Source organism: Apiospora hydei (genome assembly GCF_038363865.1).
Source record: "Apiospora hydei strain CBS 114990 chromosome Unknown utg000005l_segment0_segment0, whole genome shotgun sequence".
NCBI classification, from domain to species: Eukaryota; Fungi; Ascomycota; class Sordariomycetes; order Amphisphaeriales; family Apiosporaceae; genus Apiospora; species Apiospora hydei.
The window spans coordinates 3872529-3897397 of record NW_027117364.1 but is presented as its reverse complement, the minus strand read 5'-3'; the positions used below and the strand labels follow the sequence as shown (position 1 = coordinate 3897397).

General features: G+C 53.9%; 6 protein-coding genes across 6 annotated transcripts; 2 read left to right on the top strand and 4 right to left on the bottom strand.

The window, feature by feature from the left end:
* Positions 1-1923: 1923 nt before the first annotated feature.
* On the bottom strand, positions 1924-6268 carry PG997_006686 (uncharacterized protein; the record flags this gene model as incomplete). The annotated part of the gene is made up of 9 exons (XM_066811001.1): positions 1924-2760; positions 2946-4023; positions 4072-4450; positions 4512-4751; positions 4800-4872; positions 5236-5372; positions 5529-5805; positions 5908-6155; positions 6217-6268. 9 exons carry the CDS (start codon positions 6266-6268, stop codon positions 1924-1926), a joined length of 3321 nt encoding a protein of 1106 aa, XP_066669924.1.
* A 961-nt stretch (positions 6269-7229) lies between these two features.
* On the bottom strand, positions 7230-9232 carry PG997_006685 (uncharacterized protein; the record flags this gene model as incomplete). The annotated part of the gene is made up of 5 exons (XM_066811000.1): positions 7230-7463; positions 7529-8253; positions 8332-8715; positions 8796-9128; positions 9202-9232. The coding sequence occupies 5 exons, from the start codon at positions 9230-9232 to the stop codon at positions 7230-7232; spliced, it is 1707 nt and encodes a 568-aa protein (XP_066669923.1).
* Positions 9233-11014: 1782 nt separating this feature from the next.
* On the top strand, positions 11015-12881 carry PG997_006684 (uncharacterized protein; the record flags this gene model as incomplete). Its single annotated transcript, XM_066810999.1, has 7 exons — positions 11015-11152; positions 11274-11346; positions 11462-11615; positions 11680-11825; positions 11912-12006; positions 12099-12212; positions 12276-12881. The coding sequence occupies 7 exons, from the start codon at positions 11015-11017 to the stop codon at positions 12879-12881; spliced, it is 1326 nt and encodes a 441-aa protein (XP_066669922.1).
* Positions 12882-13760: 879 nt separating this feature from the next.
* PG997_006683 (uncharacterized protein) lies at positions 13761-14090 on the top strand (the record flags this gene model as incomplete). The annotated part of the gene is made up of 1 exon (XM_066810998.1): positions 13761-14090. The coding sequence occupies one exon, from the start codon at positions 13761-13763 to the stop codon at positions 14088-14090; it is 330 nt and encodes a 109-aa protein (XP_066669921.1).
* Positions 14091-14909: 819 nt separating this feature from the next.
* On the bottom strand, positions 14910-15881 carry PG997_006682 (cytochrome P450 monooxygenase 55A1; the record flags this gene model as incomplete). Its single annotated transcript, XM_066810997.1, has 1 exon — positions 14910-15881. The coding sequence occupies one exon, from the start codon at positions 15879-15881 to the stop codon at positions 14910-14912; it is 972 nt and encodes a 323-aa protein (XP_066669920.1).
* Positions 15882-17847: 1966 nt separating this feature from the next.
* PG997_006681 (uncharacterized protein) lies at positions 17848-21169 on the bottom strand (the record flags this gene model as incomplete). The annotated part of the gene is made up of 4 exons (XM_066810996.1): positions 17848-17961; positions 18015-18782; positions 18824-20719; positions 20804-21169. 4 exons carry the CDS (start codon positions 21167-21169, stop codon positions 17848-17850), a joined length of 3144 nt encoding a protein of 1047 aa, XP_066669919.1.
* Between the last annotated feature and the right edge of the window lie 3700 nt (positions 21170-24869).

The following is a 24869-nucleotide window of genomic DNA, read 5'->3' as shown; positions in this document are numbered from 1 at the left end:
TGAACTACCCGTAAGGCAGACACGGACATGCAGGCCAAGCTGTGTAGGCACAGCGCAGTCAGCAAGTCGGTATCTGCTGGCACAAGAAGATTGGAGGATGAGCGAGGGGAGATGCCCTGTCGCCGAATGGGCCTCCCCGTGCTGTGGGGGCTGTGGGGTACTAGGCCAGTGACCCCACACTATACCTTTAGCCCATCAAGACTGAACCCTTGACCGAGACTGCATCTCGGGACTTCACGTCAGGCCCCAATCCATATGAGATCTCCTTGAGGAAGTGGCTGTATCCAGCAGTGGAATTCAACCTAAGTTTGATGTGTTTTGTTCTACACAGATTCAAGTTATGCTTCCTTTGTCCAGCTGGATATCGCTCCATCGACATGCTCACTACATTAGGTACTCATTTGTTTGTACGTCACTTTCATTCACTGGAACATCCCGTTATGACTTGCATGGGAGACAGGCTTAAATATACAACACGCTTTCAATCAAGATTGGAATTACGCTTATGCTCGAGAATCCGCCAGCATTCCCATATTGCACATTACTTCAGCTGGGGTATCCATCATCTTGTGTGTGTATTTGGGGGTTAGAATCGCATTGGATGGACCTAAACTGAACATGGTTTCCTCCCCAGAGGTGTGGCCAGCCCGGTGCAATCTTGTGAAGCTCGTTGGCGCACGAAGCCAAACATGCCCTCAATCGGCGTGACCGAAAGAGTTTGTAGTCGAAAAAGATACACTGGCGTCGACAACTTCTGTTTTGAAGCACGGCGCATCTGCCAATGAACGATCGACTAGGAAGCTGGCATATGCCTTCCTGATCAAACCCAACAGCACAATGGCGCCTAGATGGCTCGTGGTGTTTTGATTTTTTGGTAAGCTCAACATAAGGTCTCGTGCGAGATCTTCTTTCCATACTTAACGTAACCCAACGAGATATGTCCCTTTTTATATCCGGAGGCTAGTTTTGGCACCAATCTGATTCCGGCCGGTTGTTTCCCGTACACGTCTGAGCTGATATGTTTAGTCCTACCCACCCCCCAGATCTGCCTGATCGAAGAAAAAAAAAAAAAAAAAAAAAAAAAAGGGTACAACTCGCCAGTATTTAGTTCAGATGCCGCTCTGCCTGGATTGCAGCTGACTCAGTAGAAATCACTTGTTTAAATCCACCAGATGAAACCAATCTGGCCAAACCCAATCCGATACCATGGATATTCCGACTCGATTCCACTGCTGCCCCGGCAACAGGTCCAGACGCCGACGAGCCCTTTGCTGTTCCTCTGGAGGCATGCGAAGTCACCTCCGCCCCTCTCAAGCCCGATCCAGAAATAGACGGCCTCTTCCAGTCATCCGTCCGCCAGGTGTTGGCAGACATGGTGGGCGAATGTGCTGGTGGATGGATGTGGTTTTTGCGTAATGGTACGAGTACTCAGCTCAAGCAGACGAGAAGGAGATCGAGGAAAGGCTCTTATACGCAGGCTACTGAGTTTATTTTTCAATTTCTCTCTTTTCCTATCCTGCGCATTGTTCCGCAGGTTGCCATTCAGACTTTGCTGATCCTTGGGTTTCGTAAATCGTAATGGGTGGAAGTCTTATTGAGTTTGGAAGGGATCAGGTATGATACCTTCTTTTTGAGTCCATATAATTGTTGGTTCCTTTGCTCTGCTTCGAGTAATAATATGCTTCTGCTGGCCTGCCGGTATGAGCCGAGAAGCAAAATGGGAAGGGGCAAGCAGGGATTCGAGTCCTCTCCGTATTTCAATTTGTTGCAAACAATCCCAGACGATAATTACAGTCTTTAGAATCCCTACAATGAAACCTCCTAAGCACTCCTAACGAAAGGGCGCGACGTCACCTCGGCGCTCTTCAAACCCAGTCCGTCCGACTGCCGATCCCAGAAATCCGACCGCCAGACGAAGAGAAGCTAGTCCTGCCCGACCATCTCCGCCATATCGCCCCGGCGCAGCCAAAATGTCGCGGCCCTGGCGTCTGTAGACCAGTTGAACGTGGTCACGACACGCACGACCTCGCTCCGGACGAAGCGGGCGGAGGTTTGCAGGGGGCTCTCGAGCTTCTGCTGGTTCCAGAAGACCAGCATGAAGTGCGGGACGTGTCCGGACTCGGGATGAAAGAATGGGTGGGGGAACTTGACCGTGTACTCATGCATCTCATCCAGGGGCGCGAGCAGGTGGCTGGATGAGATCAAGCCGAACGGAAGTAAATGCTGCCAGAGGCTGATCAGGGCCGCGAACTCCATCGTCCAGGGCTTGACAGACACCTTCCGTGGCGGGTGGACCTTGTCGACGTCCTGGGTCGTGAGCACGTATCTCCGAGGCGCCCGGGCCGTCGTCGTCACTTCGCCGCCGAGCAGATTGTTGATCAGCGTAGAGAGCCAGTGTGCCGGGTAGCCCAGCTCCGACACGTGCACGAGGAGACGCATGAACATGGTCAGGTTGAGAGGCGCGTACACCAGGTCAAAGGCCGGTCCCCGCTCGTACGGCAGGCAGATCTTGAGGAAATGCGAGTATAGCCACCTGGTCAGCGATGCCTGGGGCATGAGCTCTTCAAATTTCAGGGTTTTCGGTGGTGCTGTCACGCGCTCCCACTTGTAGTATGGCATCAGTGGGTACATGTCGTCCTCGTACTCTTCGGGCGTGGTGACCGAGAGTTTTACATGAAAGTGGGACTCGATCCGCTTACGGTCGTACATCAAGAGATACTCCGCAAGATACTGGTTGATCGAGTCCCATCGGGGGGGGTTCTTTAATACCGATGCCGTCAGGCCAGTTCCAAGGCCCGTTTCCAGCACGGGTACGCCATAATTATAAGAATGATGTCAGTGGCCCTCCAGTGTAATCACTACCTTGATCGTCAGCTCGGTTCCTGGATGTACTGTCGCAGTCTTGAAACACGGGAGACTCACGGAATATTGCTCATGTGGATGACATGATACCGCCTCGGAGGCTGGGCTCCGCCTCCAGGCACGATGTCGCTGCCAGGCTCTGGGTTTTGGAGCAGGTCGCATCTCATACTCTCCAACGCATCAGCCATCTCCTGAATTCGCACCTCGACCTGGAGCCGTTCGTGCATGCGCCTAAACTTAGACCCTGCCAGCGCGAAGTACCTGACAATGGCTTCAACGACGCTGCCTTTCATCACGTACTTCCTATATTGGGTTTTGGCCATGGCTGAAGACAGCATCTCCGCAGTCATGAGAGGGTTCATGCTCATATCAGGTTCGCCAAACCCTCCCCTCTTGTCCTCCCAGTCAATGTCGATCATTGTGATGTTCGTCTCCCACGTATTGTTGATATAAGTGCTGAGCTGAGCCTTGCCTCCCTGGGCCTTGTTCAAATACGCCCTCAGTGGCCCGGCCAGATGTGGCTCGACTCTCTCTGCATCTGAAGGGTGCAATTTGACTGTCCCAAAGTCCTTGAAGAACTGATGGTTAAATTTCCAGTCGCTTCCCCAAGAATCAATTTCGTTCACAAGCTGACCACGAGCCACCAAGCCACGTATATTCTCGGGCGAATAGGACCCCTTGGGGACTGGCTTCCATTGGCGTAATACGCGGCATAATGGTTTAATGTACTCTTTCCCAATATTAGCCCACGCTATTGGTTGATTGCCGCTTTCAAGGTCATCCAAAAGCGTCGTGGTTGTCATCTGCAACTTCTCCCAAACGAATGGTGGGATAATCGACACAGTGAATAGATACGCTAGGATGCGGAATAACAGACGAGACTTTTCTTCGTCCTTCTCCATGGCGGCCTCGTTGAACAAGTGGAAGAATATGAGATTTCTCGCAATCACGGATGGCTTGTGATCCAGAACCGTGAACTGGAGCCGTCTGGTTTGATCGTCTGGGAGCTCAATGATTGTCTGAAACATATTGCGGGCGTCTCCGATGCCGCAGAAAAGGATGGATGCAGGCTCGTCCGGCTTCAGATTTCGAATTAGGTCTCCCGCAAGCTGTGACTCTGGGGTGTCATGCCCAACGCAGAAGTATTCTGTCTCGTCATTCCTGTATAGTTAGGGGTTGCGGGACGGTGCCGAAATATCACGAACTCACATTTGAGGCTTGTACCTGGGAAGCTTCATGAGGCCTAACCTCAACCCTGACTTGCCGAAATCGTCGTCTCCTTGCATAGCATGAATTCTTTCAACTGAACACCGCAGGTTGGCGCGTTCACTTTCCGACTCTATCGCATCCACAATAGACTCAGTTATCTCCAAGTTCTGCAAGTAGAGAAAGCCTTTGGCCATCCTGACGAGAAGCTTCTGCTTTGCCGTCTCAGACTCGGGTGTCTCCGCGATCATCTGCAACGTCTTTTTCGCAGAGACGATAGACTCGTGATACTTGCCAACTTCGTAATAGGCAGCAGACAGATTGGATAGCGGTAAGTAGGTCGCATTGTCCAGTTCGCAGGCCTCGGTGTAAGCCTTGATTGCTTTGAGCCAGAGTCAGAGTCGGGTCGACAGTATTCGGTCAATTGATGCAGGGCGACATACCGTCACTCAACTTGCCCGTTTTGTATAAACCGTTCCCCCGTACGCGGGCTTCTTCCGCCTTTTGAATATCTTCGCCGGCCATGATCACGATTGACAATCCTGTGGCGTTGAGGAAGAGAAGTGGCTTGATCCAATGCTGGCGCGTTTTGATCCCCAAATGAGGAGCAGAGTTGTTAATCAGAGCATTGACCAGTACATGGATATCGTCGAAACACAGCGGAACATCGTTAGTCCTGAACGCTAAATACTGCAAGTTGGGGCTGCTCAGCATAGTTCAACTCCCCTTACCGGCATTGCATGAAGTGCCCGGGTAAAATTTGACTTTCCGCGCTTTTAAACTAATGCGAGAGTCGAAGTTGGCCTATCAGAGACGTCATATAAGAGTAACTAGTATTGAACGTGTGGGTTGGACGCATCTATAATTCGTCCGAAGTCCCTGATTCGTAAAATAGACACATAGCTGTGCCAAGCCACCATACAGGTCGGCGGAACATCTGTTCGGCGAGACACTTGTAGTAAATACATTACATTTCTATAGAGAATACCGCAGTATCAGGCCTTATGATATGTTGTGTAATAGATCGGGCATCTATGATTTTTCCCTTAGATTGGTCCGTTGTTGGCATATCCGCCATCGACCGTCATAGAACTGCCATGGACGAAGCTGCCCGCATTGCTCGTGAGAAACAGGATAGCGTCCGCCACCTCCTCCACATCCCCCCACGCGCTTGAGCGAGGCGCCGTTGGTGAAGGCGGTCCTCGATTCTGGCGCAAGAGCGAGAGCCCGCTCCAGCAAGGGCGTTTCGATGGCCCCCGGACAGACGGCGTTGATGCGGATCTGCGAGCTGCCGTACTCGCTTGCTGGTATTCCCATAAGGGTCAGTCGACTTGGGTTGTCGTTGGTACGGGGTAAGAGAAACGGGAACATAAATTGATCAATACGACCTCTTGCAGGATCAAACCCGGAACAAATACAAGTTGCAACGGGATATATATAGAGAATATGCGAATACATACCTGCTGTTTTGGTAATGCCAACCGCCGCGAACTTCGACGCCACGTACTCGATGTTGCCGGGTACTGACACGAGCCCAGCGATGGAGCAGATGTTGACAATGGCACCGCGGCCAATAATACGGGCGCGGTCCACATCTTGAATCACCAGCGGTTCCTGCTTCAGCATGACGCGAATGGCGGCCTTGGTGTGGTGCAGAATTCCCTTGGCGTTGGTTTCCTGGACGTTATCATAAAGGTCGAGGGGGTTCTCGGCGAGGAATCCCTGGCCTATGAAGATCTGTGATTTGCGATAGAGATTAGCGATATGTCTGACTGATGTTAAGTAAAGTAGTGTTCGATGGGAATCACATCGTATGTGTGCTCTCGTGTCTGGACTTACACCGGCCGCGGTCACACTGTAGTCGATCCGCCCAAACTTCTTGACAGCCTCTTCGAAGACGTTCTCCACGCTGGCGTAGTCTCGCACGTCTACGTGCAGCGCAATGACAGCGAAGTCCTCGTGGGTTGCCTCCTGCTTGGCCTGCGCCGCAGTCTTTTGGACCCCGGGCTCGTTGAAATCGGCTAGGACGAGTCCGCGGGCGCCGTTGCGCGCGTATGCAAGCGCAGTGGCTTTTCCAATTCCGCTCGCTAAATGTATGCTTAGCATTATGGATCTAAATGCGTAGTTTGGGGGATTGGCAATACTGACCGGATCCGATGAGAACGGCAACTCCTGGGGTTCGAAATGAATTCGGTGCCATGATGAAGAAGGAGAAGAATAAAAAGAATGAATAAGTTATGTAGGATGAGATTTGGTTTATTGAATTGAACAGCTCTGTTTTGGTCTAGAGTGTGGTTCTTGCGATTATGCTGTGATGTCTGCTTGACAAGTCCAATTATCTATGGGCACTTACCCAGTATTTATAAACAATGGACTACGAGTGTAGCCTTGACAACTGCTTGTTACCTACATGGGAGATACGATGGAATACGACGTGAAGCTCCTCAAAGTACATGAAGAGTTTTCAATTCTTTGGTCACACGAGGTTCACGACATCAGGCGCAATACTTGGCATAGCTGACTGGGTGCTGGATTAGGTTAACCAAAGGGGCAATGAGCTCGTCTGCTATACATCTTTGAATATATCAGTGGAATTTTCTTCCCAGGTGATCTGCTAGGCATCATACGAGATAACAAGGGTAACACTTATTCCTGTGAGCACCAACCAGGAAAGGAGGTATGAATCGCACACACAGGGATAAACTATGAACCTCCAGCCATTTTGGTAAGCATGTAAGCTTGCTATACGTCAGAGATACCCCACACAATATCTGCACGTGCCCCGGAGAATTAAATAAGCACTATAATCTCTCTGATCCTACGGAGGGCGCGATGAATACGCAGCCACAACGGCGGCTGACCTCGGTTTTGTGATGGTTGCCCCTATATTCAACCCCTTCAACCGCCACTGTCGACTCCCATTACAAGCGTAGAAGGGAACTGGCGCAATGACTGCTAACAGTCTAGAGTCGGTACATGACATATAAAAGAGTGAGTGATTCAAAATAGACAGTTGTCAAATATTGGTTTGTGTCTAAGACCATCCAAGCTGACTGGAGGTTTCTCTAGTCCAAAAACATCCCGCTAAAACACGCTCTGGGCATTTATTGATTCCACGAAACACATCTCCCCACAAAAGAGCCGGTCAAGCGACCTTTCAACTAAGCGTTCAGCCCGTGCTGTTGGATCACCTTTTCAGCACACGTCAAACCTGTCGCGTAGGCCGCCGCCTGGATGTGCCCGCTGATCAACACAGGTGCAACCGACATATCGGCCACCCGCAGCCCCTCAATTCCGACGACGCGGAAGTCCGGGTCCACCACGGCATCGGGGCACCGCCGGCGGGGCCCATCTTCAGGGTGCCCGTCATGTGCCACGAGGATGAAATGGTTTTCCTATGACATTATTAATCTCTCGTATGCTTAGGAGTGGAAAAGGGGCAAGGAGGGTATGCAGATACGTACTTCCAATAAGCCAACAGCTCCTCATCGCTATCCCCAGCCGGCACCGCCATCGCCTCGACGGTATCCTTCTGGTACTCCTCGCTCTTGACGACCCTATCGAGAATATCGCGGAGCGCCATGACGGCCGCGGTGCGGTCGAACTCCTCGCTGAGCACGCGCGGGTCGAACCTGAGCGGCACGTCCGGGTCGGCCGACTGCAGCGTGACCTCGCCGCGGGCCTGGGCGTTATACAGGAACACCAGCAAACACGAGTAGCTCAGCTTCTCGGGCGGGAACGCGGGCAGGAACCAGTGCATGGGGAAGTGGGTGAAGACCTCGTAGTGCGGCACCGTCGGCTTCTGCAGGAGCGCCTGCTCCGACGCGGGCAGGGCCCGGAAGGACGGATGGGCGGGGAGCGCGGGCAGCTTGAAGAAGCCGATGCCGGCTTGGCACGCGAACTTGGACCAGGGGCCCGTGCCGTCCTGCTTCCACTGCTCCAGGGCGGCGTCCATGGTCTTCTGGTCGCCGTAGAAGGCTTTGCGGGCTGTGCTGGTTTCGCTGCGGCTGTACACCAGGGGACAGAAGTTGTGGTCGCGGAGGCCTTGGCCCACGGCGGGGACGTCGAGGACGACGGGGATGTTGTGTTTCTCCAGTTGGATCTTGGGGCCAATGCCGGAGTGCATGAGGATAGCGGGTGAGTTCAGAGCACCCGCGGAGATGATCACTTCCTTGCTGGCGTGATCTGAGATCGGGTCAGCCACGTGAAAATCTTCGCCGGAGTGGACAAAGACACAGAAATAAAACGCCGTCTTTCACTCACATTTCTTATCCTTGGTCTCGACACCAATGACCTTGCGGCCCTCAAGGATCAGATTCCGGACCTTCTCGCACGTCACAATGGTCAGGTTCTCGGGCTTGTCGGCGTACAGGTCCTGCGCCGTCGACCGCCTGCCTTTGTGCGCCGAGCTGATGAGCGCCGACATGCCCATGGGGTCGCCCGAGTTGTGGTCGGGGTTGATGGGGAAGCCCCCCTTCTCGAAGACCTCGAGCATCGGCACCACGTCGTCCTCCCACTCGGCCGCGAACCCGACTTTGAGTGAGCCGTCGGTGCCGTGGTTCCCCATGTCCGGCTTGGCGAACTTCTCGGCCACGTGAGCTGGCCGCTTCTCGCTGAAGTTCTCGAGCTGCTTGAAGCGTTTTTGCACTTTTCCATAGTAGTAAGATCAGTACGTTGTTTTCCATACTTTCTAGTCAAGCTGTGGATTCAATCAAAGAAAGACTTACTGGCATTCCAGCCAAACGCGGCATCGTTGCCAGCCACGCGTGCCCACTCCTCGTAGTCGTCCCGCGCACCAATGGTGAAGACGCCAAAGTTGATAGCCGAGCTCCCGCCCAGGCCGCGGCCGCCCGAGTAGTCGATGGTCCGGCCGTCGCAGTGCTCCTGCGGCGCCGTCTTGAAGCCCCAGTTCATCTCCTCGTTGGTGAAGGTGAGCCACCGCTTCCCGTCCACGCGGAGGTTGGGGTCCGAGTTCTTCCCGCCCGCCTCGAGGAGCAGCACCGACGGCTTGGCGCCGGTGCGGGAGAGAGAGGAGGCGAGGGCGCTGCCCGCGGGGCCACCTTGAAATCGAAAACAAGTCAGTTTAAGGCACGGGAAGAGAATCATGTGGATATGTAGGTATAGAAGACGTACTGCCCACAACAATGAAGTCGTACGTCGCCATGGTGTATTGGTCAGGGGTCAAGGTTCGATTACAAACAATACAGAACTGTCAGAAAGAACGAGGCACAAGATTTGTATTGAAAGTATGATCACCGAGAGTGATCAAGGAGAGATTGCACGACCCGGATCTCGTCAACTTTATGTCCGCAATCGCTGCACCCGGGCAGGCGTACCGGGGGCGATCTTGTGGAGCCCGTCACTTGCAGTCCATTTCCTTTTTCTGGTGTATGCCCAGTCATCCCTATGCATCAAAATGGAGGGGATTGAGGGGGTGCATGAAGCTCCACCACCCTTGTCTTGCAAGTGTGTGCCATGGACCAACGACAGTGCTACAGGTGTTCTGGCGTTAAGGCCTATATAGGTAAGAGAACTAGCCGTCAGCATAAGGCTAGGGGCTAGTGGCAGAGAGACCCTGTGTTCGGCAGCCCTAACGTCGTCGGACTCGGTTTAGGTGGTGACCTGAGACGGCGCCGTCTAGACATGGAACCCTTCCGAGCTATTTCCCCAGCATAGAGCCAAGTTCATTCTTTCTTATAGTCCAAGAAGTCGGGTCCCCTTTTCTAATCGCCGACTACTCGCTTCAAGTCGTGTAAACTCGCAGATGCCAAGACATGGCGAACAATTCATAGCTCCAATCACGAACAACGCTTATAGGTTTGACCCGCTCTTGGGGGCGGATCTAGCAGATCTAGTGCTTACGGGAGGGGGACGACGGCGAACGGGGTATAATGCCATGTGCTGCAGCAACTGGTCGGTCGGTCGCTCGGTTGTTTGTGCCCCGTGGCTGAACCCCAACCAAACCTCTCGGTCCCTGAATTATGACCTGGTTCTCCCTGCCAAGCCCAGTCTCCAGTCTCCAGCAGCCCCGCCCCCAAGACAGTTCTCGGTTTAGCCTTACTCATCGACGGGGCTCAGGGCTAGGGGCTATATGTATCCACCCTTTGCAGCTCGGCTCAGCGGCTGTCAGAGCTGGAAACCCGGCTAGCTTATAGCCCATAAAACGCCCCATGATCTTCGGTGCTAACGGAGGCGATAAGGCAGTTGGGGCCCGCACGCCTCGCCGGGCTGAAAACGCTAGTATGTTTCCGGCGGGACTGCCGATAACCACGAGACTCGTTCGGGACAGTCTCGCGAGAGTTGATTTCGTCCTCGAGTAAAGACCCTTGCTAGGCCTTGTTTAGCCCATTCGCAACGCAACGTAACCTCGTAGATGATCATTATATGATCAACCTGCACTACCAGTTAGCACCATTATAGCTTACTGATTGCTGCGTTGTGACCAGAAGCAAAACGGCGGTTGTTGGTTGGTTGCAGCCATGGGGGCGCATCCTGGCTCTACCTGCGTTCTAGGGCGCGAACCGGCCGCGCAGGTGTTCGACGTTAGCCCCTTGGAGATTTTCCAATAGCCGGCTGCCGAAGCCTGTCTGCCTGTCATCAGAGGCGTGGACCTGGTGCGCCTCACCCGCCTGTCAAAGTAGTTACGCCCGGCAGATTGGACGCTGGTGTGTTTTACTTCCAAGAGCCGGTGTCCTGATTCAAACAAAACAATGTCATGCGCCGGCCCTTTTTTTTCTTCGCTTTTTTCTCTCTTTCCCTTTCCTTCTTTGCTTCTTGCGCTTCACTATTACATACTCACTCCTGTCTTGCATTGATTGCATTGCATTGCGTAACAAGTGCCAGCAAGCCCGCACTGGACCCTGACAGAAACAAACCTCCGCCCCACCGACTCCCAACGAGGACATCATTGGTGGCATCTGACGGTCTCAGGACTGGCAACGAGGCCATGGGCGCACAAGAGAATGAAGCCTGGATCCTCCTGAGCCTGGGCATCTGGATCATCGGCCTCCGGACATGGGTACGATGGGAGATGGTGGGCATTCGCAACTTCGCATTCGACGACTACTTGGTCTGCATAACTGGGGTAAGCTATTCTCATTTCCTAGCAACTTGACACATAACGGCTTTTGTCAACAACCACCATGGGCTACTTTCCGGCCCGTTGGTACGCTAGAATGCTTTGCTAATCCTGCATCTCGCTGCAGCTTGTCTTCATTGCTGAGACAATAGCTGCATACTTGGTGGGTGCCCTGTTTGACGGTCTCACCAACAGTTACAGTAAGTGAGCTTCCGATGCTCTAGGCAGTCGTCGAGCCTATGTCAAACCCACGTTTCTCACAGCCCTACCTGCAAAAACGTGACCAATTACTGACATCCCACCTTCTTTATGTAGTGACGGACGAACAACGTGCCCGCCTTGACCCAAACTCGACCGAATTCTACAAGCGCGTGTGGGGATCCAAGATCCAGGTCCTAGGATGGTCTTTTTACGCCTTGATTCTTTGGTCGCTGAAACTGTGTCTTGCAACTTCTTACAAGAGGCTATTGTAGGTGCTTGTCCTCTAGCTTGCCACATTCGCAGATTACTAACGCGTTTCGGAAACACAAAAGTGAACGCACAACCATCAAGAAATCAAGACTCCTCATCAACATTGCTTATTACTTGCTCGGCGGCACATACCTGATCGTGGCCTTGTCGATCCTTCTGTCATGCCAACCGTTTCATAAATTCTGGCAGATCTACCCCGACCCGGGAAGTAAGTCGCCTGCCTACCTTGTCTACCCGTTCAGTATGTCCGTGTCTTCGCCGATTACAGTACTGACGATTCGTATCGAAACGCAGACGTTTGCCAGCCGACCAGGTCGAGCGTCTATGTGCTAGTGGTTGTCATCTTGAACGTGCTGACTGACGCGTATTTGATCTCAATCCCATTGCCGGTAAGAATACCGACCATCCCTCTCTACAATCCAACATCCGCCAAGAGGAAAACAGTCCACTAACCACAAGCAATGCGTGCCTCGTTTTCTAGTTACTATGGCAGGTAAACATCGGACTACACAAGCGTCTTCCCCTGATGGCTCTGTTCAGCGGCGGACTGTTTATCGGCATTGCCGGTATCATCCGTGCCAATGTCATTCTCAATGTACGTACCATTTCCCTTCACACCCCCCCCCTCACCCTCCTCCTGACATCTATCTCCATCTAGTCCGGTCCCGACGGCGCAGCCGCGGGCTCCCGCTGGGCCGTGCGCGAGACCTTCGTCGCCATCGTCGTGACCAACATGCCCTTCATCCACCCCAAGATCCGCGCCATCCTGCACGCCTACAAGTGGACCAAGAACTGGGTCACGGGCTCCTCGCGCTCGCGCAGCGGCCGCAGCACCAACCGGACCGGGACGGGAGGGGCGGCCAGCATTTCCAAGTCGCAGAACCGCAAGGGGGCGTTTCAGCTGCAAGACCTGAGTACGAAGAAGAAGCCGCAGAAGAGCGGCTACGGGCACGGCCATTTCACGAGCATCTCCTCGCGCACGGGCAAGGTGTCGGAGAAGAGCCTAGGCACCTCGAGCGTGGCCGCGTGGGAGAGCGACGAGCACATTCTGCGGCACGGGCAGGACGCGGCCTCGGTTTCGTCGAGCATCCGGCCCGGTCAGTCCGAGCTGGTTGCCGCCAACGGGAACGGCATCGCGGTGCTGCATCAGGTCACGGTTCGGGAGTCGTTGGCTGGGAACGACGACGAAGACGTGGGGCTGTCGACGCCGGATTGGGAATACAATACTTCGGTACGGAAAGGGAAGGGCCCGGGACGACTGTGATTCGTGACAGCTTTGAAAGCGCGCGGAATCTACCCGGAGTGACTGTTATTATTGTAAGATGGTGAGCGATGGGGAATGGACAATGACTTGGCTAACAGAACATGTACCTTTATGTGAGTACGATTGCGGCAGTTAACGGCTCTTTGCTGCGAAATAAGAGTAAATATATTGAATAATCATTATCAACAAATATTTATTTGGTTTTTGTACGTGACCGCGTTCGATTCCCGGCATTCAGGCAAAATAATATGCCATGCGCACCTAAACTAGACCACTGTGCCCTGGAGTAAATAAAACGCAGGAAATCTAACTTACATGTACCTTGAGCTTGTACCTTCGAGCCTGGCATGTCCACGGAAAGCGCCTACTCGTCCATGAAACCGGGGGACTCGGTAGCCGTGCACCATGGGGGCCATGGTGACTACATGGTCTTGATAGCTTACCTAATGTCGGCGGCGGGGAGACGACGAGTGGCTCGCAGTCGGATAAACAAACTAGCCAGCTCTCTGATACAGCCGAATAAACGGAGTAACCATTATTCTCATTAGTCTAGCAACGATTATCACATAGCTATTGGGGTTGACTGGTTTACTTTTACGACCGCGACGGAATCATGGCGTCCACATGATTACCCCATATCGCCGGATGTGGGACAGCAAACTATTCAATAAAAGAAAGTTTCTCCGGTTCTCAAATATGAAAATATTAGACTCAATTAAGTACTTGTAGATTTCTTCAGCAACAGCACCTCCAACAGCAACATCAACAGCGCATCCTGGAGATGAAGAACCGGATCCAGCAGCAGCATTGGGCGGGTTTTTTCTTTTTCTTTTTACTTTTTTTGGCGCAATCCTCTGCGGCCTGTTGTTCCTCTGGAGCATGTACAAGGTGGCGGGCGGCCTGCCCAGATGGGTAGAGGCGACCATAAGAGCCCTCGGAAAGTTGAGGGACGTCCTTGTGGCCTGTTGCAAGAAGCCGCAAGTGGCCATTGAGCCACAGGTGGCACAGCCAACGATGCAGCAGCAGCTGGGGGCGATGCAGCAGGGCCAGCAGCAACAGCTGCTGCGAATCGAGCAGCTGGAGAACCAGGTCCAGCCGCAGCCGCAACAGCAACAGGGGGTGCCCCTGAACCTCAACCACGTTGCGCTTCCGTCCGGCCAGGGCACGTCCTGGGACTCGATGAAAGAGCGTTTTGGGACGATGCAGTAGCCCGCTCCCCCTCCTCTTCTTCTTTCTTCAATTGGCCATCCTTATTCATTGACCGTTTGTTTATCTGTGTTCTCTAAGAGAACATGTGGTGGCTGTCGTCACCCCATTCCCCTAAATATTGTTAGGGGATGGGGCCTGAACCAACGGAGACTGTGGGTCAAACGCTCGTCATCTATAGCGTACCCCGTTCAGGTCTACTAGGCATCATCATAGCCGAAGCCAAAGCAGCTTCATCGACTTGCAAGTCCTCAAGCAGGCGAAAGGACGACACCAAACCAAATCAACCACACACACACAGGCACACGCACATGCTCTCTCTCTCTCTCTCTCTCTCTCTCTCTCAGAGTCACTCACTCATCATCCGCGAAAGATCACTACGTGGAACGACAATTTCGCATCACGGGGGAAACACCAAGTATTGCGGCCGCCTCGCTTTCCGATTTGACTTCGAACTGGGCCTCGATATCGCCTTCGGCACCCCGGGAACCAACACTCCAACCTCAATCACCAGCGCCGACGAGCGGTAGACACATACGATACTTCACATACGAGCTTCGGCGTGACGCCAGAGCACGCATCATCCATGGCGTCCTGCTATATCGACGATCTTGCCGTGACGGAGCTTCTACAACCCTCGTCTACATCTACGCCATGCTTAAACGTGGCCCGCACTGTGATTGGGGTGTATGCAGTTTCCTACATGTTTATTCGAGCGCGAAGCCAAATATCAACTACAACTGGTCTTTGTCGAGACATATGCTCCGCATGGTGTATGTACAGCGTTCCCGACCGTCCGATGACCCCAGAGAAGGTTTCTTCTCATTCGAAGTACACCGGCACCTCCTCCACCCCAATATTCATCCTGGGCTCCGAATACACCAACTCCCCCTCCCCCTTCGCCAGCCGCAGCCCCGGCAACCGCTTGAATAACTTAACAAACACAATCTCCAGCTGCGTCCGCGAGAAGAACTCGGCCTGGCACCGGTGCGGCCCGAACCCGAACCCCAGCGTTTTTTCGGGCCTCATCCCAGGTCGGTGGATGTCGAACCTGTCTGGATTCTGGAATTTGTCTCCATCCCGATTCGCGGCCTGGACGGCGCAGATGACGCCTTCGCCCCTTTTGAACAATTGTCCGCCGATCACGAGGTCCTCTTTCACGGCCCGTCGGCTGTTAAGGCCGGACGCGGTGTGGTACCGCGTGATCTCCGTCACGAGCTGCGGCGCCAACTCCTCGGGCCGCTTCTTGAAGTCGGCCAGCTGGTCCGGGTGCTGCAGCAGCGTCAGGACCCCGAGCGCGATACTGTTGATCAGCGCGGCGTTGCCAGCCGTCAGCACGAGGAACGCCAAGGTCGTGACCTGGTCCTCGGTGAGATGTCCGGGCTTCAGCTGCTCCGTGACCAGCTTGCTGATGATGTCGTCATTGCCGCCCGGGTGCTCCATCTTCTGCTTGACGAGGCCGGCGATGTACTTCTGGAGCTCCAGGTTCGCCGTCTCGGCCGCGTTCCGGCTCGTGCTGTTCCGAATCTCGCTGTCCCGCGACAAGCGCGCCACGTCCGCCGCCGGCACGCCGAGGGCCCTGTAGATGATGCGCGTCGGCGCGTGCACGGCGAACTCCTTGACGAGGTCGACCGGCTTGCCCTCATTCCCAGTCTGTTCGCCCTTGGCGACGAACTCGTCCAGTACCGCGTCCACGACCTCCTCCATCACGGGCCGCCACTTGCGCTCCACCGTCTCGGGCGTGAACTCGCCCTCGAGCATGGCCCGCTGCGCCGCGTGGTCCGGGTCGTCCATGTTGACGAAGGTCGGGATCGCCTCCTTGGCCTTGTGGCCGCCGGCGTGGATCTCGGGGTAGCCCGGGGCGCGGCGGTCGGCGCTGAGTTGGGGGGCTCGCGAGGGCCTCGCAGCAGTCCCGGTGCTTGGTGAGGAGCCAGGCGAGCTTGCCGTCGTACAGCTTCACCTGCGAGATGGGGGCGTCTTTGCGGAGTCTGGCGTAGATGGGCGAGGGGTGATACGTCTCTTCACGGGCGAATGGGAAGCTTGGGATGTCTATGTGTCTGTCAGTTCCGGGGCAGGTTAAGTTTGATAAGGGCGACTGCTTGCCTTGCAATGCCATCTTTGCGGCTTCGGATTTGGTGATGTTATGTCGCGGAAGGGCGGTGATTTTCGGTTGCCGGTAGAAACGAGAGGTAACGAGATCGATGATTTTGGGGAAACTATCAACTAGGGTTACGAGATTTGAGATTTGAGATCTCTTGTTTGAGTCTGGGGGTTTTCAATAATAATCGTTTCTGCAGAAGACCCGTTGCCTAAATACTAACCCGCGGGACCCAACCAGACGTTCCATCGCCGACCTGACCAACATAGCATTCTGCCAACTCCGTTGATCTGAGGTCGCCGATGGTGGCACGGCCTCGTATGTTTCGACATTTGATCGTGTCATGGTGTCGGGTTTGAGTTCTTACAAATCCAGGCCCTTCGTTCGCAATGTAGGCAAATGGAGCAACTCCGCGGAGTTGACGTTGGTATGACACAACCTCCCGCCTCCCGCCGTAAACCCCCCGAAAGCATCCGACAACGTACTACACATCGCAACACTGCATTTCGCGTAGCTTATAAGTCATGGACCGAGACGTCCCTTTTCACAAGTCATATCGGTGCCACAATGGCGTGCTGGGCCACCGCGTTAACCCCGAGCGTCAGGCAGCCGTAGCCCAGAGTCCACCGTGCGGAGCGGTTGCCTGTTACCGGCGGCAGCATGGCTTTACGGAGCCGAGAAATCCGAATTCCCTTTTGTATGTCGCTTTCGTATTCGCATTCAACTGAGGCTTCTGTTGTACTTAAGCTGTGCACCGAGCTGTATAATACCTGCTGCAAGCATCTGCAATGTTGACTCTCGCGATGACGATGGACTGCTGGTGGTGAGGTATACCTGAATCGAAGACGTACCCGTTGGCCGGATAGGTACCGGCCTCAGGAAGGCGAGGAATCATCCTCGCCGAAGACCAGGATCCTGTCGAGGGTGATCCAGAGCCCCTTGGAGGCCAAGCAAGATTTGTCGCCGCCAGTCGCACCATGCAGGCCAGTCATATACCTTCCGGGCTGCAAGCCATGAGCTGTCAGGGAAGTGGACAATGTGGTCATTGAACAGTCAATCGCGCCAGTCACCATGCACAAAGCGAAGTAATGTATCATAAAAAGTAGGTTCGTTGAGCGCCCGTAATGGGAAGCAAATACATAAAAAACGACACACCAACATTCATTACCATAGAAATGTCAACCATAAAAACTCCTACACAATGCTCGAGAAACAACCATAACTTATGCTGACCATCTTGAATGTAATGCAGGTCTCCGTGACACCATTGTTTGCTGCCTCCGTAAATACAACCTTTCAACAAAGCCCCCAGGCGGTCCTGGTACGCTTCACCGCCATGCTGGGAATACCAATGTTTTCTCCATTAAACGCCTCGCTTGCAACGCAGGGTTGCCTGCCACGACACTCGCACCCTCCCCAAAGAGCCCATGTTGCGCTCTCTTGACGTAGGCAATGCCGGGCCATGATACCCGATAGGCTTCGCTAGCCCCAACGCCGTGCCATGACAAGCAGTTCAAAGAATAACGACAGGTTCGTATCGCGAACCGTAAAAGAGGAAATGAAATACATCAGAGTTCGCGTTGCGAAGGCTCTGATACGACTTGCAAATGCGAATTAATGTGGCTTTAGCAACACCAATACCCGCCGACAACAACGAGAGCCTCAGTTGTTATCCTCGGCTTCAGCTTCTCGGGCAAGCTCATTAGACTGCAGCACGATTCGCTTGCCAAGCTCAGCAGGGTTTTTGCCGTCACGAACGGCGCCAAAATCGAGAATCTACCGGGAAATGTTAGTATGAAGATCAAAATGGCCAACAGGAGAAAACGTACCTCAACATATGTCAACTGGTTTCGTTGCACAGCAGCAACACATCGTCGCTCATCGAAGCGCACCTGCCAAACCCCACTAAGGTCTGTAAGCAAGTCTTGGATGCACTCTCCTGATTTGATGTCCCACATCTTGAGTGTCCTGTCGCTGCCGCTAATGACCTTGCGGCCATCGTGTTGGAAACAAGTGATAGCGCCCGTATGGGCGGTCAGAGTGGACTGGCATCGTCCAGTGACAGGGTCCCAGATACGCAAGGTCGAGTCAGCGGCGGCCGACACGAGACGCTCGTCGCGGAGATCCAGCAGGCCAACGAGAAGGGAATGTCCCTCAAGAGTATGGAGGCAGCTGCCCGTCTCGAGGTCCCAAATCTTGACAAAGCTGTCCATACTCCCAGAGATGCAACGATTGCGTTCCGTGTCCAGTACTACGCTATAGACCTTTTGCGAATGTCCCTGGAGTACGTGGACGGTTTCTCCGGTGCTGATGCGCCAAACCCGGACCGTATTGTCGTAACTGCCGCTCACTAGAGTGTCGGCGTGGGCAGCGATGGCACGAACCGAGTGGGTATGGCCTTGGAGCGTACGAATGAAATAGGGGCAGTCAGCATCGTTCGCAGGGGGGCCGGTCTGAATATAACGCCTTGAACCAGCTTCAGGAAGGCGCCATACTCGCAGTTGGCTGTCGCGCGATCCGGTAATGATCAAAGGCTTTGGTGGCATCATGACTGGTGCACCGTCCTGAACCTTGCCGGTGTCTTTCGGCATGAGTATCTGCAAGCACCGCACAGTGCTAGTGTGTGGCCATAGAAGACCTGCGAGCAGAGTCCCTTCTCAATGTCCCAGACACGGACCGAACGATCGGTCGAGCCAGACACCAAGGTATTCCCCTCGTATTGCAGTGCCCAGACACCTCCTTCGTGGCCTTCCAGACGCTTGCGCAACTTGCCAGTCTGGGTGTCGTAGACGTGGATCAGCTGGTCATCGCTACCAGTGATAATCTTGTCTTCATCGAACTGCAAGCATGTGATAACATGGCGAGGATGGGCGGGGAAGGCGACATGACTGGGCTTCACCTTGCCACTCGTCCAACTCTTGCGAATCATGTAATGGCGCCGGTACAGCGACTTGAAGAGATGCAGCTTCCGCAGACTCAAAAGTCCGATGTGAGGATCTGGCACGGCCAAAGCCGCGGCATTTGCTGCCGAAATTGGACCCTCAGACTTGTGCATCTTGGGGGAGGCCTGCTGAGGCTCTTCCTTCTCCTTTTTCATGAAGTTGTCACTGATACGCCGTTTGGTGGTTCGGTCGCTGATGTTATGGAAGCCCAACCTCTTACGCTTGGTTGTCCGTGACGACTTCGCCTGAGAAGGTGATGATGCGTCGGCCTTGGACGAGGATCGGAGTTCTGCCTCGCTGGAAGCCATCCGCTTTTGGAGGCTGAAGTCACGCTCACACCCCTCGGGCCCAACGGGGTCCTGCCAGCCCCAGCCTTCCCTGACGGCTCTGTCCAACTCGCCTGGTGGAAGAGTGAAGCCGTCGCGATCGAATAGTTCCTTCCATCCCGTCTCGTCGCTGTCGATGATGCTACGCCAGGTCTTAGACACCTGGCTGGCACGACAGCGATCTTGGGCATCAAGGTAGGAGATAATGTGCAGCGTCAGTTCGCCAGGGAGGTCCTTAAGAATATCGCACTTGAGTGCGGGGCCGACAACGTCAGCAACCACATGCAGGGTTTTTCTGGGGCATCGACGAAGGAACTGGTAGATCATGAACGATTTCATCTCGGCAGGCATGGCATCAAAGGACTCGAGCATCAAGCGACTGTCCATGATGCCGGATTGAATAGCATGGGAGCTGGCATGTTGGGAGTTGAGCATTTGTGATCGGAACTCGGCAAGAGCTGACGGGTGATCGTATTCCTCGTCGGCAATGTCTTGGCTGTCTTCGTGAACAACGACTGACATGCTCTCTTCGTCGCCCTCGTCTTGAGGATCGGCGGTGTGGAGCTGAGCAGCCTGTAGGGTGGGGGACAACCGCGGGCTAGGCAGGCTCGCATCCTGAGCGGCCAGCGTATTAATCGGCCGGGGATGTTGCAAAGCACGGATCGACTGCTGCAATGTTTCGTCGGCGTCGGTAAGGGGCTCCGGGTCTGCATCTGTAATGGGTGGTGTCGCTACGTTGCTGCTGAAAACGGTATGAGTATCGCTGCCGGCGGGGCTCGAAATATCAAAATATTCATGCTGATGGGCCTGGCTAGGATCGGATTCAGGCGTCTCGAAGGAATCAAGGTGGCTCCGTCCAAGACGGTGTGGCCTTTCCGGGTATTCTTGAGAGGCAGTTGGTCCGGCTAGTTCTGTCGTGTCGGGGGTCACCGGGAAACCGCTGGCTGGACGCACCGCGGTGCCAAGCTCCCTGTCACCATCCCTACGCGGCCCATTTGCCAGCGTTCTTCTCAGCTTGTCGGAGACAGCAGTGGAGAGACTTGGACCTTGCGATCTAGCAACAGGCTTCTGAGACTTTTTCCGCACCGAGCCGGATACGATGGGTGAGGCGGAGCGGGTGCCCATCTTATGGGATCTGCGGGTTGCCAACTCCATAGGGGCCTTGGATGATCGGCGGCGAGTCTGGGAAATATCGAGGCCGGGTTCAGTCTTAATTTCGTCCTGCATTTGTTCGTCGCCACTCGTGGTACCAGTAGACTGGAAGGACTGGAATGTAATGTGTCAGTCAGATGAGAACTTGAAAGGGCCTAGATTTGTGCCTGTTAGGGAAATGTGTGGAACAAAACGTACCTCGTGTTGCTGCCCCTGTTCGTCGGCACCAGGCCACGACAAGGCGCCATACTTGTCCAGATCGAAAGAGAACTTGGCCAACTCGGGTGGCGTGGGCTTCTGAGCCAGCGGGTATTCTTTGGAATCGAGGGTTGCTAAGGATCTGGGCTCTCGGACGAATAATGGTGGATAGGACCGCTTCGTGGTAGTAGTGGTGGTGATGGTCTTTGTCTCGATGCATTCGGCCACCTCAAACTTCATGCGAGGTCGAGGGGAGAGGGAATCGCCGTCATCCCAGTTCATGGAAATGGTGGTTTGACTGGAGCGAGGTCGAGATCGCGCGGATTGCTGGGTCGAGGAAGAAGCGACTGCCTGTTGAGGCTCCATGGCCTCACTGGGCCTTCGGGGCATCGATCTCATATTCGTGAAGATTGATTACTGCTTCAAAAACATGTGTTGGGGAGTTGGGTTGGGAGTCGTTGGTAGTCAGTCGGATGGGCCTCGAAGAACGGTGAAGAAAGGGTCAAGGGATGCCAAAGCCCATGCAGATGTCAGGCGGGCGTATGTGTGAGAGCGTGAGGGAGTGTTTAAGAGCCCACTCGGACAAGAATGGTAATGAGACAAATTGTTCGATTGACTCGGTGAGCAAGGGCAACAGGTTGCTGCTGATGGCTGACGGCTGATGGGAGATGCAGCCACGGGGGAGATTGGTCGGGCTCGGAGGGTTTAGGACCGGTGCTAGTCTTGCTGTGTTGCCTTATGGGGAGGACCACCGAATTCAGGACCCGAGAGTACTTGGTTGCGGTCGAGTCGAGAAGGAAAAGAGGTATCAGCCCCGACAGCAAGAAACCCCAGGCCGGCTCGATATAAAAGTGTGTGTTAGGCGCAGCGTAGGAACCAGATAAGAGGGTAAAAAAGCTGGGTGGGAGAGATGGGGTTTGGCCAGACGTTAATCGCGTGTTGTGGTATCTGTTTCCAGGCAAGGCCAGCGTCGAGTGGGAAATCTTAGTAGAGCCAGGCGGGTGATGGGCGGCTTTAAGTTTAGTGTCAGGCAGCCGGGCCCAGCGAAAGCCAGGACCAACTCCAAAAATCTTGCCTGGTTCGAACAAAGCAACAACAGAACCCTCAGGAAGCCGTTGAACAGGTGCACCCGATCAAATGGACCGGCCAAATTCCAAGGCAGGTAGTGTAGAGTAGAGCGCCTGCTGGCTGGAGGTTGGCTATTTTTATGGACATGTGTTGTATTGTATGGATTGATGTAATGCACGAACAGAAAACAGGCAGGCCAGGCATGCATCTACATATGAAGTCAAGTCAAGTCAAGTGGGTTCCGACACAAATGAGCAAATGTGAGTTGAGTGACTTGAACCGTCGGAGTCGGCAGGCTAGATGAATGGGACCTTGGCCCAGCCCTTGGGTGTGAGAAGCCTGAGAGGGGCAGGGGGTTTGAGGATTGGGGTCGGGTCGATTTGATTGAGGCAAGGCCGTGGAGCAGTGCAGTCAGTGCAGTAACCAGGTGCGTGCAGCAAGCAGCAGCAGCAGTTTGCAGGCCTTTGCAGGCGTTTGCAGCGAGTAAGCAGCGCTGCAGCCGAACAAAATAGGTGCTAGGCTGGGCTTAGGTAAGGAAACCACAGCCGACAAGTGTTCGCTGTCTGCAGGTCTGCTTACCATAGCCTCTCCTGGAAAAGAACAGGAGAAAGGTGCTACTGAAAGGTGCATCCACCATGTGGTAAGAGCCACTTGCAGACTGGACGAACCGCCACGCCCACTTTGCGCCATTCCATTACCAACCAGGCTGGCCAACTGGACGTGTTCGTTCGGAGCAATGGCCACCCCAAGCAGCCAAGAAAGGCCACACCTCCACAATTCAACATCCACAAACCCCCCTTCCCCTCCCCACCTGCACTAACCTCAAACCGATCTTCCCCTTGCCGATGTCCACCTTTTCCTCCCAAGCAGGGCTGGCAAGCAGCAAGGCTCCTCCCTCTCTGGCTGTTGCATCAACACCAATATCAATCGTGGTTCATCTGTTATTTGGATATTGCTTCTTGTTTACTCGACCTGGTCCACATGGCGCATAACGACCTTTGATGCACATTAACACGTCGGATTGACAGGCCGGATGCAGACAGGAGGTATCATGTATGCAGAGAACTTCCAAGATATGTATGTATGTAGCCAACCCACTAGGCAAGAGGAGGTAGGTCATGCACTGCATACATACGGTTGGAAAAGGATCGTGCGTGCAGTTGGAGAGGTCCTGGTCATATCATGTGAGAATAAGGTCGGGTGGTGGTATTCTCTCTTCTAATATGTAAGCACGGCTACGGCTTACATGCCCACTGCAGTCAAGCGATGTTGACCTACCCTCGCATCTCTCCCTCTCTTAACAAAACTCGGCTAGGAATCGAAAATTCGCACTACATGTACTCCGTACCTTTTGATAGAAATGTGAAGGTTCCTTCTGAGAGATCTCGCGAAAACCGCCCGTAAGCGACTGCTGTAGCCTCCATGCCCTGTCAAAGCTAATGAACGGCCGTAAGCTGACAAACGAGATGTCGATATTGGCTCATGAAACCTCAACTCGTCCATGAAACGAGCTTATTCTCTATTGGCGGCGTTACATGCACGTGTCTTTGGGTGTTGGGTGATGCGCCATGCAGCTGTCACTCATATTACCTCCAACACGAGTTTGAGTATCTCCCAACATCTACACGTACCTATCTAACACTTGCCTACCTACCTACCTTTTGCCATCCCTGGCTTGTTTTCGATCCGTGCCTGTGACCTGAACTCTCTTGCCGCTGTCCGCAAGGACAAGGGGCCACTCATAGCCCTCAATACGTACCCCGTCGGCGGCTGGATGATTTGAAAGAGACATCATCCATCACCTATGGATCACCGAGCGCGTCACTTCTCTTTGCCAGTAATAATAGGTGGGTCGGCTGCGCTAAACTCGGTTCCAGAAATGACCGACCTTCCACTCCTTCCCACGGGCCGCTCGCGGGGTCAACCTATTCCTGGTCGAATCTCCTGTTTTTCTCCCATTCTTCACCGTGGTGAGGACCGTGAAGGACTTGACAGCCCTAGTCTCTTGCCTAAGACAGCCCAAAGTCAACCATCCCATCGCCATCACGCAAATCCTGATTATGGGATCGATATTGCTCATTTACCACAGGCAGCAGCGCCGAATACATGAAATAGTAATGCGTTTTCCATCATATGCCTGGTCACGTTCGCCTTGACATCGACGATTTTGCACTCATTTTCGCTCAAGTATCTACAAGAACCTTGCTGGCAGGGGTCTTAATGGCGGTTTGGTCTCTTCTCACCGACTCGCCGACACACAACACTGGCATCTCCTAAAAACAACAGCGAGCACAAACTTGCATCTGCGCCCTTAGGTATCCCGCCAAAACGGGTCATCTCGTCCCAACCTGGCCCCCTCGATTCCCGGAGTTCTGGGATTCCGTCAAAGTTCAGGTGTCGTCTATTTTCCAGGAATCAGAACATAAGAGGAATAGCAGTAGCGCTGTCAGGAGTCGAACCCAATTCCCTAATGTAGCGACTTCAGTGAATCATCGTCGTTATTACCCCGGGTTCAGCATGGCAAATTTAGGCGTTTAACATCCATGGTCAGTCGGCAAATCCCGTGCCCATCTGGCCATCAGGGCCTCTCCTGAGTATCCTCCCATGAATCAGGTGACGTTCTTCGAACCAGATCAACTATTTCGCAAGCAAGATGGGTATCGTGCCAAGAACGGGGTCTTATCTACCCCATGCCGTCATTTGCATCCAGATGGGCTTTTGTTTACCCCGCTTGAACGTCAAGTGGTTCATCGCAAGTGTACCAGGTATCTCGAAAGCAAGTGTAACGAACTGCCCAAGAGCGCTGATTAGGAGTGAATGGTATTCGAAATTGTGGCCTATGTCACGATCGCTTGTCGCCAGTAGGTCACGCATGTAGTGCATCGCTCCTGACTTCTCTCCTGTGTGACCGACTCTTCTGGCTCGTGATGATTACTATTTTTTCTAGCCTGACCCAATGCCAAGGCCCGTGGATTAGCTCGTCGTACTAAACTTGGGG